The 19,577-nt window shown below is 36.5% G+C and overlaps 1 protein-coding gene across 4 annotated transcripts in view; it reads left to right on the top strand.

The window, feature by feature from the left end:
- Diaph3 (diaphanous related formin 3) overlaps positions 1-19,577 on the top strand; it is a 482,159-nt gene that overhangs the window by 319,178 nt on the left and 143,404 nt on the right. For all 4 annotated transcript variants that reach the window (XM_076545449.1, XM_076545448.1, XM_076545447.1 and 1 more), the window contains one exon: positions 12,019-12,154. In XM_076545449.1, coding sequence (XP_076401564.1) covers positions 12,019-12,154 — 136 coding nt within the window. The remainder of the gene's footprint in view (positions 1-12,018; positions 12,155-19,577) is intronic.

Raw genomic sequence — 19,577 nt, 5'->3', positions numbered from 1 at the left:
CCCTCCTTAGTAGCATTGTAAGATGACAGGTGATATTAGAGTAAAACCAATGTCATTGAATTTACAAAATGGGACTTATTTAGTAGTCAGCTTTCTAGGATTTTTATTCTTTACCTTTGTGGAAATTTTCCACTTATTACGAAAAATATTTTATAGAAAAATGAGAACCACATGCTTTTGCATTCCTACCAAATTCTGTGAGTATGCATTTGAAGCATTTTCCTTCTTGGTTCATTATGGGAATGTTACAGGAGCACAAGAATGCTTTTTACATTGTTTGTTTCAAAAGAAAATATTTTCTGTTCATTTCTCATAATGAAGCGAGCTATCGGGAGTTTCCAAAAAGCAGTCTTATTGCCTTCACATGAGGGTAAACATACCTAAGCAAGGTGTTCACTGGCAATATATTATATAGTAATGTGTTTGTTTGTTTACTTAGCGAAAACTAGCCTGCTTCTGACAATATGTAATTCCCACTCCTAGGGGGAGCATGAAAAGTTAAATTCAGTTTATGAAGTTAGAGACACCAGACAAAAAGCAAATACTTAGGAAACAGAACTTGAGTTTACTGAAACTTGTATTACAGAGAGTTATTTCAGGGTTCCATAACTTGAGTATACATGGATGTTGAAAGAAATAAAACTTAAAGGGCAAGGCTTTTTAAGCTTTTTTTTTTAAAATGAGATTTCTCTAGTTTTCTGAAACAAAAAATTTATAAGATAATAAAATAGCTTGAAAAACATTGAGGTCAATATACAAAGTTATTTAATAGTATGAACTGAGATGAATATAATTTTTTTAAAAATTGGTTTCTATGACTACTTATATTTAATACTATGATTTTTATATTTGATTTTTTAAGACAGATAAATATGCAAAATAATGTGTTGCTTTCCTTTAAAATCAAACAATCCTCATATGTAACTTAAAACATTGCCCAATTAAAAGTCGTTCTAAAATTTACTCTCAAATTTAAAAGTACCAATATATAGCTTTCAAAATCAGCTTAAGCAATACTTTGAAGGAAAATATAGGTAAAGGAGCTAAGTCCCTTCACCAAAATAAAATCTCTGAGCACATTATATCTGGCAATATTAAAACAATGTGCATACATATGTAAATTTGAGTCCTTACAGGAATAATGGCTAGACTTGAGGTTAGAACTACATCTTGCCTTCCATATTTAATTCATCATGACACCTTCCCTGCCAAGTCATTCAGCCTGCATTGGATGCCTCCACTTCACTCCCATTCAACTTAGTGTAGCATCCATCCTATTCCAATATCTCTGAATAGAAACACTTATATTCTCATAGGAGCTTTGAGAATTGGCATTCCCCTTCTGCTTGATAGAAGCATATAATATTGACAGAAGCTAGAACATGGATCTTCATGAGTCCTTGCTGAATAAATATGCCTGAGGCACTTGAATGATTGATTATACTCTCATGAAAATCCTATTTAAAATTAGTGATATTATAAAACAATATTTGTTAACACTGTGCGGGCCTTCCACTTAAAATATGCTAGGGAAGTGGTGTAAGGCAAATATATAAACTAATGTCTTTAGTTCTTGAAGTATCCATATATGTTATCCTTTTTACAGAAGCAACCAAGGCAGTGTCACATAGCTTTTCAGTGCCAGATAGCCATTTAAATAAGATTATGACTTTAGATTTAAATCTCATTAGATTATTGCATCATTTAAGTATGTGATAAAAATCCGATTTTTTAAAAAATTTTATAAAAATAGTCAAATTTTCTATCTGTTCTATTATCAGATGCATATTTAATATTTTAAACTTTCCATATAACATGTGTGTGAATGCTTTCTTAGAATTAATTTTATGAATATCCAATTACCTTCATTTAATCTTGGAACCTAAACCATGCCTAAGGTACCCAGAATTTCTTTAGTGTAGATGAGATACAGCATTATAAAATGAAATAAGATCTGTTATTCAGCTTCACAATATTAAACACTGCAGAACTTTGCTTATCAGGCAGGTGTTTAGTGAAGATGCTGGAGGATCTATCCTACAATAATTCACCCAGCTTCTTTAAGGCTCATATATTTTTCTTATATTCTTACCAACCTTTCTCAGTAATCCAATGAGCCATTTTCAAAAACTGGCTGTTGCATTAGCAAGCTAAGGAAATATCCCAGGACAAATGAACTAAAGAGAAAGAGGAAAAACAGTGTTGCCATGGGCTGTGAAGTTGCAGACCAGCGCTTGTGCAGAATAAGGACATCACATAAAGCTTTCAAAGTAAGCATAGGATGGAGGGAAATTAATTTCATCCAGGTTGGAAAACAATGCCCGTTATTTACAGAAGCCAATTCAAAGCTCTCTGCTGGAATACGATGACAGCTTTGCGCCCCCAAATCTTAGTAACTAAGCTGAGCAAACTAAGAATGCAGTCCCAAGTACTAAAAAACTTTGGAGTAGCATAATGATGGGATGAGGAGATAACAAAAAGAGACATAGACATCCCCTACAAGACTCCACATATGAAATACACAAAATGTTTAAGAAAGTAACAGCAATTTAAAAAAAAAAAACAAAAAAACAAAACACAAAAAAACACTAGTCTACTAAAAAATGACCACTTAAAAGGAAAAGGGAGTAGTGGAAATGGAAGTGTGGAGGTTGAAGTTAAACACACACTGGACTAGAGCAAACTGTACCTACCTGGAAAGAAATGCATATTCAGAGCCAGTGTTCAGAGGACAATCCAGAGAGACAGTGTGGTTGAGGGAAAACATGGAACAAGGTGAGACAGTCTTTCCCGTTTTGTGGTAGGAGCCACAAAGTATAGACTGAGGAAAATAAATGAAGGACAATAAACACTCAAAACAGTGCTTAAAATGTTTCCAGATCAAGAATTCACAAATTGGAAAGACCATCTGTAACACTTAAAATAAGTAAAATAAAACTCAAAACCTGTAAATAGGCTGGAAAGATGGTTAAGTGATTTACGGGTGCATAATGCTTTTATGGAGGAGGTAAGTTCAGTTCCCAGCACCCAGTTAGGGCAGGAGATGATTACTGGGAACTCCAGCACCAGGGGGATCCAATGCTGTTGACCTCTGTGGGCTCCTGCAGTCACACACATGTATCCACAAGCACATACAATATTCTGTGAGTAGAACCACAGGATACCAAAACAAAGATTCTTAAAAGCAGAGAACAAGAGCTGGAGAGATGGCTTAACGGTTAAGAGCACTGGCTGTTCTCCCAAAGGTCCTGAGTTCAATTCCCAGCAACCACATGGTGGCTCACAACCATCTGTAATGAAATCTGGCCAGCAGGTATACATGCAGGCAGAACACTGTATACATAATAAATAAATAAACCTTAAAAAAAAGTTAGAGAACAAGTTATCACTCCAATAGTTTCTTAGATACATATTACTTGTGGTCAACAGAGGAAGCCAGTAGTAGGGAGGAAGTGTCTTCATGTGGTAATAAAGTTATTCGTCTGATGTTAATAGTCTTCCAAGACAATGACAGAGTTAGACTATTTGTGAAGAAACGGAAAGTAAGTGTGTATTTGTGCCCTGTTGTGCATGTGGAGTTCAGAGAACAGCCTTAGGTGTCAGTTTTTGCCTTCTAGCTTGTTTGAGACAGGATCTGTCTTGTTCCCAGCTTGCATGCATCAGGCCAGCTGTACCACGAGCTTCGGAAGGTTGTCCTTTGCTTCTCAGTTCCCAGGGGAAATGCACTGGGATTATAGGTGCTTGGGCGGACTGTGTCCTGTCTTTTTCCAATTCCTAGGGGAAATGCACTGGGATTATAGGTGCTTGGGCTGACTGTGTCCTGCTTCTTTCACAAGGTTTTGGGGGCTCAGCCTCAGGAGGCCAGGCTTGCCGGGTACTGAGTCATCTCCCCAGCCTCAACAGTCGCTTTTAAGAGGAGCTTCCAAAACAGATTGGCAGAGTTTTTCTTATCAGGCCAGATAGTATTTCAGGGTTCAGGATGTACTACTCAAAGTTGGTGAGTTACTCACCAGTATAAAACAGCATAGCTTTATGAGTATACCTATTTTTCCCACAGAACTATACTTATAAAACATGATTAGCCCACAGTGGACAGTTAGTTGTCTTCTATTCTAAAGGATGTATTTATGGAAGCATTTCTTTTTTTAAAAGAAAGGCTCATGAGACAAAAGACATAAGAACAAATGTAAAAAAAATGACGTATACAAAAAAAGTTATTTTGTATGAAGAGGGAGACTTACACAGCAGAGTGATCAGTTGAAAGGAAGATCTGGGGTTCAAAACTGCTGTATGGTTGAAATGGCAGGAAAGTAAAGATGAATTAACTGACTGTGTGTCCTAGGTTTCTATTGCTGTGAAAAGACACCATGACTACTGGCAACTCTTATAAGAAAAACATTTAATTGAGGGGATTCAGGGGTTCAGCCCATCATCATCATGATGGGGAGCACGGGGGCATGCAGGCAGATGTGGTGGTGGAGCTGACAGTGCTGCATCTTTCAGGCAACAGGAAGTCAAATGATAGTCACACCAGGGGAAGCTCGAGCAAAAGAGACCTCAAAGCCCACCCCTACAGTGACACACTTCCTCCAACAAGGCCACAGTTCCTAATAGTGCTACTCCCTTTGGGGACCATTTTCTTTCAAGCCACCATGGGGTGTGTATTGTCTGTATTATAAAATCATCAGGAAAATCTGCAGACTAGAAGTATCAGGTATAAAGTCCAAATTATAGGGGAGAATTAGACCAAGAGATATGTACAAAGAAAAAAATCATAGCATAAAATAAACATATAAAAGGAATAATGCAAGTTAGAACTAATAAGAATAAAAATCACAAGGATGTTTAAAAGACAGATTAGATTGAAAAAGGAAACTTGGATTCATGAGATTTACCGGACCTAGAGCAATGAGATACAGGAACGTGTGAAGTGAAGCAACAGTTAATATAAGGCAGGGAACTACTGAAAAACAACAGGAAGGGGTGTTGATAACAAAGTACACTTACAACTAAAAGTACTCCTTCATGAATACGGAAAGCGTACTTCACCTGAAGCATACAAATGTTACATGAGATGACAGAGCCCCAAATGACAATGTCATTTATTTTTTGAGGGGATGGGGGCATGTTTCAAGACAGGGTTTCACTGTGTAGCCCTGGCTATCCTGGGACTTATTTTATAGACCAGGTTGACCTTGAGCTCTTAAGATCCACCAGATCTGGCTCTGCCTCTGAGTGCAGGGATTAAAGGCATGTGCCACCACTGCTGATAATGTAAATATTGGTGAACTGTGTGGATGAACCCAGAAATTAGCATTATGCTGGGAAAGTTTGTCAGTGTTCTCTTGGTTATTGGTAAGTCAGACAAAAGGATGCTAAAGTTGTAGAAGCTTTAAACACTTCAGTAAAAGGCTGGTGTTGATATGTGTGCATAGTACCCAAACAGTCATTAAAGAACTTCCAATTTACTAAAGCAAATTGGAGCTATTATTGAAATAGTTTACCTGACACTATGAATGCAAGCTCACTAAATTTCTAACTATCAGTTTTATTTGTTGGTCTCATTAACATGAAATTAGAAATTTAAAACGAAGAAAATTGTAGAGCATGTAATAATTTTGTAAAAGGATATTAAATGATTCATGTCAAGAATAAGATCATAGGAAGAACTTATATACATCTCCTCCTCAGACCATTCACAAACATTGACTTCAAATAACTAAACTACTGAAGTGTCAAAAACAACTTCAAACCTTATGAAGTGCAGAAAATACCTTTCATTGAAGTACAAAGGATCCCTTAAAGACTTAAAGGGGCCAGCATTGACACAAAAGAGGCTTTGACTATGTACATTTTAGGAACAGTCTTTATGAATAGCACTGTAAATACTGTTGGGATTATATTTGTAAATCATAAATTGACAAAGGCATAGTGTCCAAGATTTCTAGAAAACTAACCAGTATTTTTAGAGAAAACAGTTTAAAAATAAAAAACAGATGAAATAGGCAGTTCACAGAAGAGGAAATAAATACAAATGACTTTACAGTGACATAAAACGATGCTTGAATGAACTAGTAACTAAAGGAATATAAGTAAAGCATGATGTAAAATCACCTATGCTAGCAATATTAAGACGTGTGGTGACAGTTTTGGGGTTGCACAGCTGTGGGTATATAATGGAGGTCGAAGTGTATATTGGCACACCATTTAAAAAGATTTTAATATCTTCTAATAAGTCCAATGACATTCTATTCCTTTGGCTCATCAGTTCCACCTCTATTTGGAGGGGAGTGGTGTGCAGATTTTTGTGATGATACTTATCATATGAAATAATATTTACAATGTGATCCAGCACTCTTACATATATGTATTTTATAACATACATGTTTTCAGTTTGTATTGGCCTCAAGCTTTTCTTTCACTTACAAACTGGCTGTCAATAACTTTATATACTAATTTAGGAACCAGTTAATGGGAAGAACTATTAAAGAATTCTTACATTTGTACAGTAGCTGGCGTCTACACTGTTTATATCCATATCCATACTATTCATCATAGCCAAACATTGGAAACAACTTAAATCCTACTAGTAGAATAAGTTCAATAATACAGGCAACATAAATGAAGTATAATTTACCTATAAAAATGCAGACTACTATTACAAAGAATTTTGAAAGGAAAGAACAAGTTTTAGAATTAACATAAATGATAATAAATTTTCATGAAAATCAAAGATAATGTTTATGATAATATTAACCACACTCATAAGTATTATTCCGACACTTCTAAATTTTACACATAAACATGCACATACCCACATGCATGCACAAACTCAGTTAAATTGGGGCCCCTTTGATTTCTCAGGGGAAAGTATGTAATGCTACAATAAATTTTTAAACCATTTTTGGCAGAATTCTTAGTACCTCGGTTCTGTTACAAACTAATATAGGTGAGACTAAGTAGGCGCTCTGTATTTCCCTCTGGAAGCCATGTTCCTGATATATATTTTAGGATTCGTGTATTTGTCATTATACATGGGTATTATTACATAGATACTCATGAGGAGTATGTTGCTCTTAGGAACTGGATTCGGTTATTGGTTTTCTTAGAAACGAACAGGCAAAATCTGGCTAAGGTTTGAAAATCCTTTCGTGGTCACTGCTGTGGACTTATCGACCCATAGATCTTTCAAAAGGGTGTTCCTAAGTCTGCCTCTGGGGAAGAATTCCCACTGTCTTGTAACAATATGGAGCTTAGTGCAGTCAGTGGGGTATTTGCTGAGTGCCCACACAGGGATGTCACGTATAAGATTACTTTTTTGAGTTAGTGACTTCTAGTCAACCAGTGGATATTTCTGCCTCAACGGTCCTTACAAGCCTTTTGTTTGGGATTTACATAATTACGAAACAATTTTATCTAAGATAATAATCATTCTCTGTTGAGTTCTGCTGTTTGAGGCTACTTTTATTTCTTATGATTTGGCATACAAGGAAGTCTCGAATTACTATTTGTCCTATGATGTTAGTTGCCGGCTAAATGCTCATTTTTATGCTAAAATTCTCCTAACAATTACAATGTCAGAATAAAACAAATTTTAAAGGAGGTAGACTTTGTGTGTGTGTGTGTGTGTGTGTGTGTGTGTGTGTGTGTGTGTGTGTGTGTGTGTGTGGTTTTTCGAGACAGGGTTTCTCTGTGTAGCTTTGCGCCTTTCCTGGAACTCACTCTGTAGACCAGGCTAGCCTCGAACTCACAGAGATCCACCTGCCTCTGCCTCTTGAGTGCTGGGATTAAAGGCCTGCACCACCACCGCCTGGCTGGAGGTAGACTTAAATGAAAACCAATACTGTATTTCCCTAAAACAAAATGGCTTTGGGAACTACTGCAGACTGTATTTTTAAAGGTAAACATTATTTTTATAGATCTTATAAGGTAACTGATTTTTTTTTATTTTGCTAAGAGGGTGTGGCAGTTATATCCGATAATAAATGCTCTAATAAATGTTCACATTGAAATGTGTTCAATCAGTAAAGTGGAATTTACACTATAAAGTTTGAGAAGTTAATGCAATTTATAAATAATCTCTGAGTTATTATTAGATGCTGTACCTTGTATTTTCCTCAAGGAAGAAATACTGTTTTATTCCTGAATATTTGTTTATGCTTTTTCCCATAATCCAGTCTTTCTAGCCTATCTTCTGTATGCATGCATTCACATACATGGCTACGTATGTGAACATTGAAGCACTTACTGTCGAGGAACCTTTAGATATTTAGTTAGTTGTTTGTTTTGGAATTACTATATCTGCCTGCCTAGCTTTTGTTGATTTTTGTATCTGCCAATGTCTCATACCTGACTTAGCATATGAGGCCATAAAAGAGTGGAAATACATCCACTTCAAAGGCAACTTCCTGCCCCCCTGCTTTCATTACAAGTACTTGATTTTATTTTGCCAGAACTGGCAGTGCAGAATTCAGTTTGAATTTTGACAGGATTGTCTGTGAAAGCATCTAGAATTGCAGATACCACTTTATAATTTCACCGTAATTGGTGTTAGTATCAGTTACAAACTGTGAAGAGTTTGAGACTTTACCTACTGGCTGTTGGTAGAAGATGCAAGAAAATAGTTCAGAGACAGAGAATCGTTTATTACTCGGAGAAGGAGTTCCTGAACCTAGATTCTCACGTGGCATTGTGATTAGACCCAGTTACCAACTGCATGGATGGTGGTTTGTGTTACAGAAGAGAATCTGGAGTGCAGTGAGGCTGACATGCATTCCCCCTCTTATATTTCTGAACAACAGAAAAGTGGATTTGCTTTAGAAAGGTGCACTGCCTCCATCTCTCAGAACTAATTGTGTAAGTACTTGCAAGATGACAGTTGGAACAAAGGTATTTGGTTAGTGATGTCATCTCAGTGTTCAGTCTCATAGTTTATAATGCCTAAAAACTTCTGAATTGAGCCTGGAAACCCCTAAATCATCAGGCTTCACTTACCCATGCACAAATATAATTGTCATCCCAATGAGGGGATGAAAATTAATGTATCTAGAGCTACGTATGTCTGACCATGGTCTGAGAATGCAGATTCTGCTTACTCCACATTGCATGTTTCATTGTGTGAGAGTTTCATGAACTTTTTTTATAGTAACAGAATAAGAAAGTCATAAATTAAGACACTTCAAATACAGTGCTGTAAACATCAAGTGTGTGGTCACAGCAAATGGGGAAATCTCTGTTATAGGTCTCATGCTGTCTGACAATATTCTTAGTCTTTTGGTTAGTGGAAGCCAGTGGTCTGTTCGTGGATTCTAAAGGATTTATCTAATAATCACAAGGATGTTAGGTCAGAGAGATGGGCAAGGAATGGCTATTAATTGAGCTAAAGATAGCCCATGATAAATTGTAATTAGCCTCTGGACCTGAAACTTTCTCCAAATTAATTGGAATTCTAATCAACGGATCAGCCTTGTGGAGAAGGTTCCATGTAAGGTATGGTTCTTTCCAAGAACTTGTATTAGCACACCTTAACTCTTCTAACCTTATTACCACTATCTCTTTCCATCTCTAAAACTCAGCAACTTGGTGAGCACTTTGTAACAGGTGATCCTGTAATGTTCTTCCACAGAGCATCAGTTAGTACCTTAGTCAGTGTTCTTTTGCTGTGAAGAGACACCGAGACTATGGCACCTCTTATAAATGAAAGTATTTATCTGGGGACTTGCTTACAGTTTCAGAGGATCATCCATTGTTATGGCAGGGAGCATGGCAGCAGGCATGGAACTGGAGCAGTAACTGGAAGCTACATCCTGATTTACAGGCAAGAAGAGGCAGACTGGGTTTAGCAAGGGTTTTCAAAACCTCAAAGCCCACCCCCAGTTACCCACTTCCTCCAACAAGACCACACCTACTCAAAAGCTACCCCCCTCAGTCCTTCTAATCCTTTCTAATAGTGCCACTTCCTGATGATTAAGCATTCAAGTATACGAGCTTGTGGGGCCATTTTTATTCAAACCACCACACTTGGCCAGCTCCTTGATTTTTACAAGGTAGGCTTTATCTAGTGTAAAATTAGTGGAAGAAACTTCACAACTGCTGGGATATTGGGTGGTATTTTAGTTTTTGATTTTGGCCTCTTTTTTATTTTTTTAATATGTGATTATAAGCACATCATTTCCTCCTTACCCTGTTATGCCCAGATCATGGGGACCCCCCAAAATACCACCATAGAGACCAAATCCCATATATAAAAGCAAGAGCCTTTATTTTCAAGCTTGTAGCTTGGACTGTATCTGACTCAGCAATCAGAATAGAGATCCCCAAACCCAGGCAGGGGGAGTTTTTATCATAGCAGAGGTTAGGGTGAGGAGATTTCCAGGATTCAGGATCCTGGTTGGCTGACATTTGTCTAGGGGTATAGGGAATGTTTGGAATGTCGGGGATTTCCTCTTAGAAGCAGGCCCATTTGGGTGGGGTAAGCTTATGGCCTTTCCTGGATCCAGGTGTTGCCTGCCAGAAACTGTGTCTGGGCCTCTAAGCCTGTCATGGCAGCTGTGTGGTCAAGCTGTTTTGGGGTCCCCCACAGTTTTAATTGAAATTAATGTGGGAGTGGGTTAATATTTTGTTTCTTTTCTTTCTTAGAGTTTTTCTGTCATTGTTCTTACCAATAATATTATAATTTACTTTGTAATTTTTAACAAGAAACTTGTATTATCTCTGGGTTTTAAAAATATTGTCAATTGTTGAGAAATAGCTCAGTCAGCCATATGCTTGCCTCTCAAACCTGAGACCTGAGTTTGTATCCAAGCAGCCATGCCAAAGCTGGGTATGGCACAGTGGTGAGTGCCTTTAATCACAGTGCTGAGAAGGCAGAGACAGGCAGGTCCCCAGAGCTTGTTGGTTTTTCCTGGAACTCACCTGTGAGTCAGGCTAACTGGATTGGTGAGCTCCGGTTGCATTGGGAGACCCTGTCTCAAACAATAAGGGTGAGAGCTATTAAGGAAGATGCCTGCCATCAGAATCTGATCCGCATATTCTTGGATGTGTGCATGAACAGAAAATGTACACACACAAATGCCTCATGCACACACAGGTACAGAAACAAGCGGTTATACTGTTCAGTGCTTGTGTTAGGATCTGTGAGTACTTGTGCTTAATCCCAAACACTGCCACAAACAGTAAGAAAACAAATGAGCTGGGGATGTAGTCCAGTTGGTTGAACTCTTGCCTTGGTGTGCAGCAGCCTTGGATTCAATTTCTAGACCTGCATTTAAAAGAAAAATACTAGGCTACTTACTTTTAGTTTGATTGTATACTTTTAAATTATTGTTGGTAATTAACTTGTAACCTGTTTGTTTTCATTGACACTTAGATAAAATAGTCTGTTTGTTGTAATATGATGCCATGCTGTTTGTTGGCACTTACAAAATTCTACCTTTACCTGCTGATTCTCGCTAATGCCACATGAGAGGCATTTCTTGATTGGTATAAAACTTAGAAGTAAGAAATTAATTAACTAATCACATATCCATTGAGATCTTCTTTTCATTAGCATTTTATTGGCTCTGATCAACAGTTGCAGGATCAAGTATTTATACAGTTATCTTTATCTACTCTTAGATGGCGATTTCCTCCCTTTTCTGACATTTCTTCACCTCTTCCCTTAAAGTTGAGATGCTTATAGAAGAGAAAATATGGATGACTCTTAGAGAGTTAAAGACTCTCTTTACATGTTAGAAAGCAGATTTGATTTGTGTATTAAATGCCTCTATTTTTAGTTTCTGTCTCTTCCCTTCTAGGTAATTCCATTTACATGCAGGTGCTTTAAATCTAGCAGGCTATTTATAGATACATATTTAACAACGGTTTATGTGTATGTATTATACGACTGCTACTCATTTGAGAACTAACCATTATCTGAAAAGTATTCACTCATGGTTGTACCTTGTGTATGATTTTAGATAATTTTCTTGTGGAAGCACTGGTTAAAATTAATCATTTTTCAAAATTTATTTGTATTAGCAAGCGTTAAAGGAAAACATCAAAAAAAGAGAAGCAGCAGAAAAGGACAAACGTGCAAGAATAGCTAAAGAGCGAGCAGAGAAAGAACGCCTTGAACGCCAGCTAGAGAAAAAGCGCTTACTAGAAATGAAAACTGGTGAGTCCTGTCGAGTTCCCTGTTCATGCAGTGGACACATAAGATTCGTGTGGTGCTTTATTAACATTATAGTGTATTTGGGGAACAAAGAACTATGACCACTTGTTTCTATAACTAGCCATAGCGCAGATCTTTCCTCAAGGGCCTTCCTCCCTTTAGTTTTCCAGTGTGTGTTGTCTGTCTTCTAGGGTGTATCCTCTAGAGGACTTGGAAGTCAAGTGTATTCCCTTTCCTTCATTATTACTTAGGTAACAAGTCTGTAACAACGCTCATCTGTCAGTAGATTTATATCCACGAGAAACTGACACAGGGAAATTCTGTAGAACACAGACTGATTTCTTCCACTGAATGCAGCATAGGAGAGAAAAGTGAGAGGGGGTACTGATTAAAAGAGACTTAAACTAGGCTGAGGCTGTCACTTGCCTGGTGTGCATGAGCTTGAGGCTGAGTTCCCTCCCTATAGCTACAGAGAGGGGGAAGAAAGGAAGGACTGAGGAGGTGGGGAGGTTGGTAGAGAGGACAAAAGACACACAGAGACTGGAGTGGCAGCTCCCAATTGTAATCCCTACAAATAACTGTAGCAAAAAGCAGATTTTTGGATATTTGATTTCTTCTAGACGTGACAGCATAGTTGTCAGCATACTTTAATATTCTTCGGAGACTCATGCTGAAACTTCACAGACAAAAAACAATGTCTGGGGTTTCCGTAAAAATAGCCTGGGGTGACTAAGATGTAGGGACTCTAGATGAAGCAGGAATAGTTCCTAAAGCTGGGGGAAAGTACTGGGGGAAGGGGTGTGCCCACTCTGTTGTTTTCTCTGCTTACTTTGTAGTATGCTTTCTAATTGTAATGGAAACTTTTTGAAAAACTTAACAAATTTGACTACAACCTTATAGAAACATCTATTATATTTTATATAGTTAAAAGAGTCATATTTGATTTGTTTTTATTTATCTCTTTTTATTTTATTTTATTGTTCTTTAGATGCCTCATAGTTTTCTAAGAGACAGAAAAGGTGTAGATCTGGATGGAGGGAGTTGGAGAGGAGTATGGGGAGGGGAAACCATAATCAGAATATGTTAACTTTAAAAAAAAAAAAACCTAATATTTTCAATAAAAGAATAAAAAGAAGGTACCACTAACTGGGGATGATCATGATCATCCTTTCATGATCAACCTTAATGATTTGACTTTTTTTTCCATGTCCCTGAGGATTGACAGTTTTAATATAAAATCCATCTACTTCATTGCTGAATCCTAATAGCTCATGACACAGGACAAGAAATGCACCAAAGATTTCCCCGCAGGGAGAGAGGGGGGCAGTGCCGCCCTGCCCTCTTTACTTACACTGATAGGCGTATCTTATGTTTAGAAGCAAAATGAGTATAGTAGTGTAGCACACTTGTTTGTTCTAGAAAGGGAAGGTCATCTAAGTCCAATTCCATGCTTATGTTAGAAATTCAGAAAATAATGTTCAAGGAATATCTAAAAGTGTTACCAAAACTGAGTATTAGAAAAGTATACTATTAACTGTTAAAATGTGCTTCTGGAAACATCATAAATTAACATCTTAGCCTGATAATGGTGCATCATTATATTGTTTGAACATTTGCTCACTCAGTTGAAAGTCATCTAGCTGAATATTGATAGCAGCTGGGCTATACTGTTGAGGTTTGGCCTGGGGGACTGACACAGAGCCTCTGAAGGTCGCTACTATATTAGTTTGTAAAACTGAAATCTGATAGAACTTGTTTTAATGGACGTTTCAATAGAATATTAATAATATTCAACTTTTTTATTTCTATGCACTTTAGTTTCCATTTTGAATGGCCAAGTTTATTTTTCCAACTTCAAAGAATTACTTGTGCAATATAAAATCCACCTAAACAAGCCTATATCAGGAGACGACTGGCCGTTATGTCTCTCCAGGACTCACAGTTACATTAGGCACATTGTCCCTTTCCTGCCTCTGAACACAACTGTGACCCTAGGCACTATGCACTTAATGTCCACATCATCTTGCTAACATTGAGTACTTCATGTTATCCTTAATCTGAAATACCTTGCCATTGGTTCCACTGGATACGCCACACCTAATTTGGCTTGTATTATTCAATAAGGAAGTAATAGAAATGTCTTTCTGACTTTTCAATGGGATCAATATACTTTCGTGCATAGTCAGAAAATGTTTGAATTATTTCATTAAAGCACAGAATAGAAAAGGATGTACTTAAGACTTATGGTGCATGTTGCCAAATACATTGCCAAAAATGTTCTAATTTTCCCCAAGTTTCCACATGAATTCTGGTTATGCATTAGTTGAAGATTTTCATATTTATGAGATTTTGAGTATTCGTTAGATTAAAATGTCATTTTTAATTTTCATTTGCTTTTCTTTGAATACTACCAAAGATGGTCATTTTAAAACTACTTACAGTTAATTAATATTTCCTAATTTACTAATTGTACTGCCTTAACCTTTTTGTTGGTTTACATATTGTTCAATTATAAACAACTAAGTTACCCCTTAAATATCTTACAATTAGTCTCATTTACATGATTTGGCATGTGTGCTTATGTGTAGTCTTGCATGCATGTGTGTGGGTGTGTGAAATGTATGTTCTGTTGTCCTACAGTGCTTTGCCTTAATTTCTTTCTATCACCTATATAGTAATACCCTGTTTCAAAAATTAAAAATAAAAAAATAAAGGACTCCTTTGCCTCTCTTGTTTATCACGGAACCCTTTATATTTGACCTGTTAGGTATTTTTAACAATTGTTCTACAGTGACTTTTCCAAGATATAGAGTTCAAATGATGTCAAATGTGTCTAAATAAGTGAAATGTCTTCACCCAGTAGGATTTCTTAAATGCCTTTGATGTATTAAGGTCATATGTAGCACACATTTTGATATTTTCTATGGGAGTTCCATGTTCTTCTGAGCCTAGCATTGGTAATATTGATTCATAAAAATCTCATTAAACCAGACACAGTCTCATAATGTCACATCAGGGCTTTTCCTTTTTTTATTTCTTTTATTTTTTATTGTGTGTATATGCACACACACACACACACACACACACACACACACACACACTTTTTCCCCTTTCTTTTTACTCTATAGATCCTGTACATATATATTATGGCTTCTAGCTTAGTGCTTTTATGAAGTTCCTGAGTGTGGGAACAAGTTAGTCCCTGCATCTGTGCCTGTGTCTTATGCCTTTTCCTGGGCTCTTTTCCTTCTGTTTGCTAGTTTTATCTTACTTTGATGTATTAGTTTTTTTTTTTTTCTTATGTTTTACTATTATCCTGTAGAAGCCCATTTGTGTTCTAAGGAGAGACAGAAAGTGGGTGAATCCGGATAGGAGGTGAGGAACTGGGAAAAATAGAGGGAGAGGAAACCGTAATCTGGATATATCATATTTTAAATAAACATCCAAATGTAATAGTAAATATCAGTATATAAAAGATACATAAAATATAAAGCTTTGATGTTTGAAGGCTACCATTGAAGTACTTTCTATCTTTTGAAGACATTTGGAGATTGGAAGATAACTTCTAGACATCTGTTTTGGTTTAAAGAACGTAGGGACATAAACCAATCTAGATAACATATAAAAAGTTTTCTCACCAAAGTCAACAAAGCTCTCTTCTGAAATGAGCAATAAATGACAGTTATTCTGAATATTTCTCCTTTTAAAGACAACGAAATTGTTAATTCAGAGTCATTAGTCTTTGAAAATAGCCACCATTATGAAATAAATCATATAATAATAAAACAGTATTTATTTCTTGTTTGCTGGGTTTTTTTAATTGATTGAAACATACAGTTACTTTTTCTAATATCTGTAGAATAAGATTTTCCTGAAATCATTATTTTTATAGCATTTGAAGCCTTTCTGAAATGGAAATAGAAGTTACTTATATAGTTTATTATACCAGCATTTGATTTCATTCTTTTTTTTTTGAGGGAGGGGGGGGTTGAGACAGGGTTTCTTGTGTAGCTTTGCGCCTTTCCTGGAACTCACTTGGTAGCCCAGGCTGGCCTTGAACTCACAGAGATCCACCTGCCTCTGCCTCACGAGTGCTGGGACTAAAGGCGTGCGCCACCACCGCCCGGCTGATTTTATTCTTAGAGAAAGTACATTGTCTTTTATGGTGACAAGTCTGAGCTCCAGTGTTGTGTTAACAGACTATGTTGTGGTTTTCTCTTATTGTTGTACTAGTATAGATAAGAATTTAAGATATAGGTAACTTTTCACTGATTCATTCATCAAATAGTCGATGCTGAGATGATAACTGAGAATGAGCAATGTCTCTTTTACAGAAGGTAAATACCTGGATGAGTGAGTCAGACAACCGTAGGTTCACATCACAGTTTATGTGAAGTAAAAGAAAAGGGTGAGGTGAGACTGACAGGGAGCTGGTATTGACAGAATTTGGTTTTATGTAACAAATTTCTAAACCTCAAATTTCTAATCGAAAGTGTTGGTTAATCAAAGTCCCCTGCAATGTCACTATTTCTGGCTGGCGTGTTTTCTTTGGGATAAGCAGACTTAAGTTTCTGTGATTCACTGTATTGCTTATGTACTTTATACTTTTAAGCACCTTTTTCTGAGGACCAGCTCAAAGTTTCTATAAAATTTTTCTTTGCAGGTATCACTTGGGTATAGAATATAGTACTTTGCAAACCACTGTAGTCTTCTTTAGCCTGGCTCTTCTGGTATAAAAGTAGTGTGGAAGTGTGAATTACTGGGTTTACATTAGTATTTGTTAGTGCTTTGGACCAGGGGCTTTGTATTTCGTCTTATTTTTCTGTATAAGCCACAACCCCTGAGATGACTGAAGAAGAGAAGAATACTCCTGTAACTCTGCCATAAGTCCACATAGGCCTTCTTCCCATAGATTTTCCTGAGTTTAGTATTTCCACCAGGCAAAAGGAACTGTGTTTTTTCACAGATACACACATTCTCTGATCACTGAGATGGAGAGTAATTAAGTCCTGTTCTTTCTTATCGACCATACTTGATGACTGCCCTTGGAGGGAGACTGGGCAGCTGTGTTCAGATCTACTTGTGCTCATTATCTCTGTCCTTTCAGTGGGGCTTTGTTAATAGGATGAAAGTGAAACTGTGAGCTCCATCTCTTCCAAAAGGAACGTGAATGTTAAAATCCCTTTGAGTAGTAAGTCTGAAAACAAGAGTCTAGGGTCTTCCTTTATCATTTCCTCATGTTAAAAAGTCAGGTTCTCCTCTTTCTTTAGAGTGAGGAACTGGAGTTTTCAGATACATAGGCAAGTTTGGTGGTTTCTGCCAAATGTTTGGGTGTTATCTTGTAAACAAATATGCAAATGAACTTCAAACTGTCTTTATTTAATCCCTATGTCAATGTAAAATGGTGTTTAAATTTGAATTATTTTAATTTAGAAAATACTTAAATATGAAACATCTATGTAACGTATTGAACAGAGATGCCAGTATTTAGTTATTTAAGGTACACAGCTAATATGTGCACTTATGTTATTATTTCTAGAAAGACACAAACGGGAATAATGGATTTATGTAATTATATACAACTTTTTCCAAACTCCATTTCTATTTTTCATCTTAGAAACAAATAAGTCATTTGATAATAGAATTCAAATGTTGTGCTTTAAAATTTCCTGCGTGTGTAAGATGATTCACATAATTTTTCAGTAGCACATCAGAATGGCCTTGAAATGGACTCAGTGTTGTATAATTATGTTTTGTGGAGGAAGTAAATAGGAGATTATTTAATGGAGCAATAAAAACTATACTAGCAGCCCCTATATTTTAGTCTTTAGGTCACAATTTGTTTATTATTTATTAGGCTTAAATGTCTCATTTGGTGCAGCTTCAGTCTATTAAATAACGGATAATTAGCTTTTAGGAATCCATTGTTTACCCACATGGCCAAAACTGCTCCTTTGTTTTCCATTCCACAGTTTAGAACAGCTAAACAATTAGGCATCCATTTTAGAGGAAATGCATATTGCATAAACACCATTTAGGAATGTCTCTGCAGTCTCAACAGATACACAATTTATGTGTGTATTTGCTTTCAGGAAGACTTTGACAGTTACCCTCTCCTCTATAGATGCCATAAAACCGCAATTATTTTCCCTAATTGTGCAGATTCTAGTTTTTTTTTTGCAGTAGTGCTTCAATTTTCTAATGTTATCGGTGAGTGATGCATATAAATAAGCCATTGGTTTTAGTCATTTCTCTGTGTAGAATGGTAGAACAAATTAAATTGGATTGGCTTGGGTGCATTTCTCTTTTCTTCCATCCATCTTTTATAGAACAGTAGTAATAACTACTTTTATTAGCATTCATTGATCATGTTTAATCTTTAGGGCTTTGCATATGTTTATTATCATGTGTGATATTTAAAATTAACTTGAGACTTTTCGTCAAAATATTCAATTTACTTGCATAGAGTTTTATAGGCAGTGAATTCCAGGCTCACATCATCTGACTAAAGGTCATCTTTTTATCATCATATTATGCTTTGACAACTGGTGATTTAACCATGGTTGTATGGGGGGGGGAACCAAAATAATACTAGTAATTGGTGATACTAGACTTTACCTACATAAGAAGATTGAGAATTGTCCTTGTGACCTCAGCAGAGAGGGAAAAACGATCTCTTTTGTACTGTTGTTAGTGATTTTAAAACTGCTAATCTCTTCCTTTGGATTAGTAAATTTTGAGTATTTAACCTAGGCATGCTTCTCTATGTTACCTGAAATTCCATTTTGGTTTTCATGATTGAAGATTTGTTTGTGTTACTATTAAGGATTGAAAGGATCATATCAACACAGTCCCACTCACTTCTTAAGGGAATCCTCTATGATCTAAGTGGCACAGGATCCAGCAGAATCCAGTGCTCTGTAATCTTGTGGAAGATGGATATGGCCCCCATACTTTTGATGTTAATCCCAAAATTTAAGATATAGAACTTACAGAGTAGTGAGTTTAATAACAGGCACAAATGCAGCATGCTCTCATCTAAAAAAGAATGCCCTTAAATACCTTTTCTACCTCTAGAATTTCAGCCACATAAAAATTTCCCTTCTGATGTTATGTCACAAGAACTCTGTATTGTGAGCACTCAGGGTGTTTGTTAGAAAGCTTTCCTAAGTGTCTTTGAGGTACACATATTTTATTTGTATGCAGAAATTTCTTTGATTTGAATGATGTAGTTTTAACTATGGAGATTCCTTAAGAATGAATTTTTTGTTCACACTAATGCACTAATACATATACTGATACGTGTACAGGTCAAGAGACACAAACTGCAGTCAAATCCATAGTCTCATTTATGATACCTCTACAGCCAAATCTGTCTCACAATATGTGATTTTTCAGACCACAGGGAAATGTAGGAAAGGAGGAA

Source organism: Peromyscus maniculatus, chromosome 9, assembly GCF_049852395.1.
Source record: "Peromyscus maniculatus bairdii isolate BWxNUB_F1_BW_parent chromosome 9, HU_Pman_BW_mat_3.1, whole genome shotgun sequence".
Classification (NCBI taxonomy): domain Eukaryota; kingdom Metazoa; phylum Chordata; class Mammalia; order Rodentia; family Cricetidae; genus Peromyscus; species Peromyscus maniculatus.
This window is presented reverse-complemented; position numbering and strand designations above follow the sequence as displayed.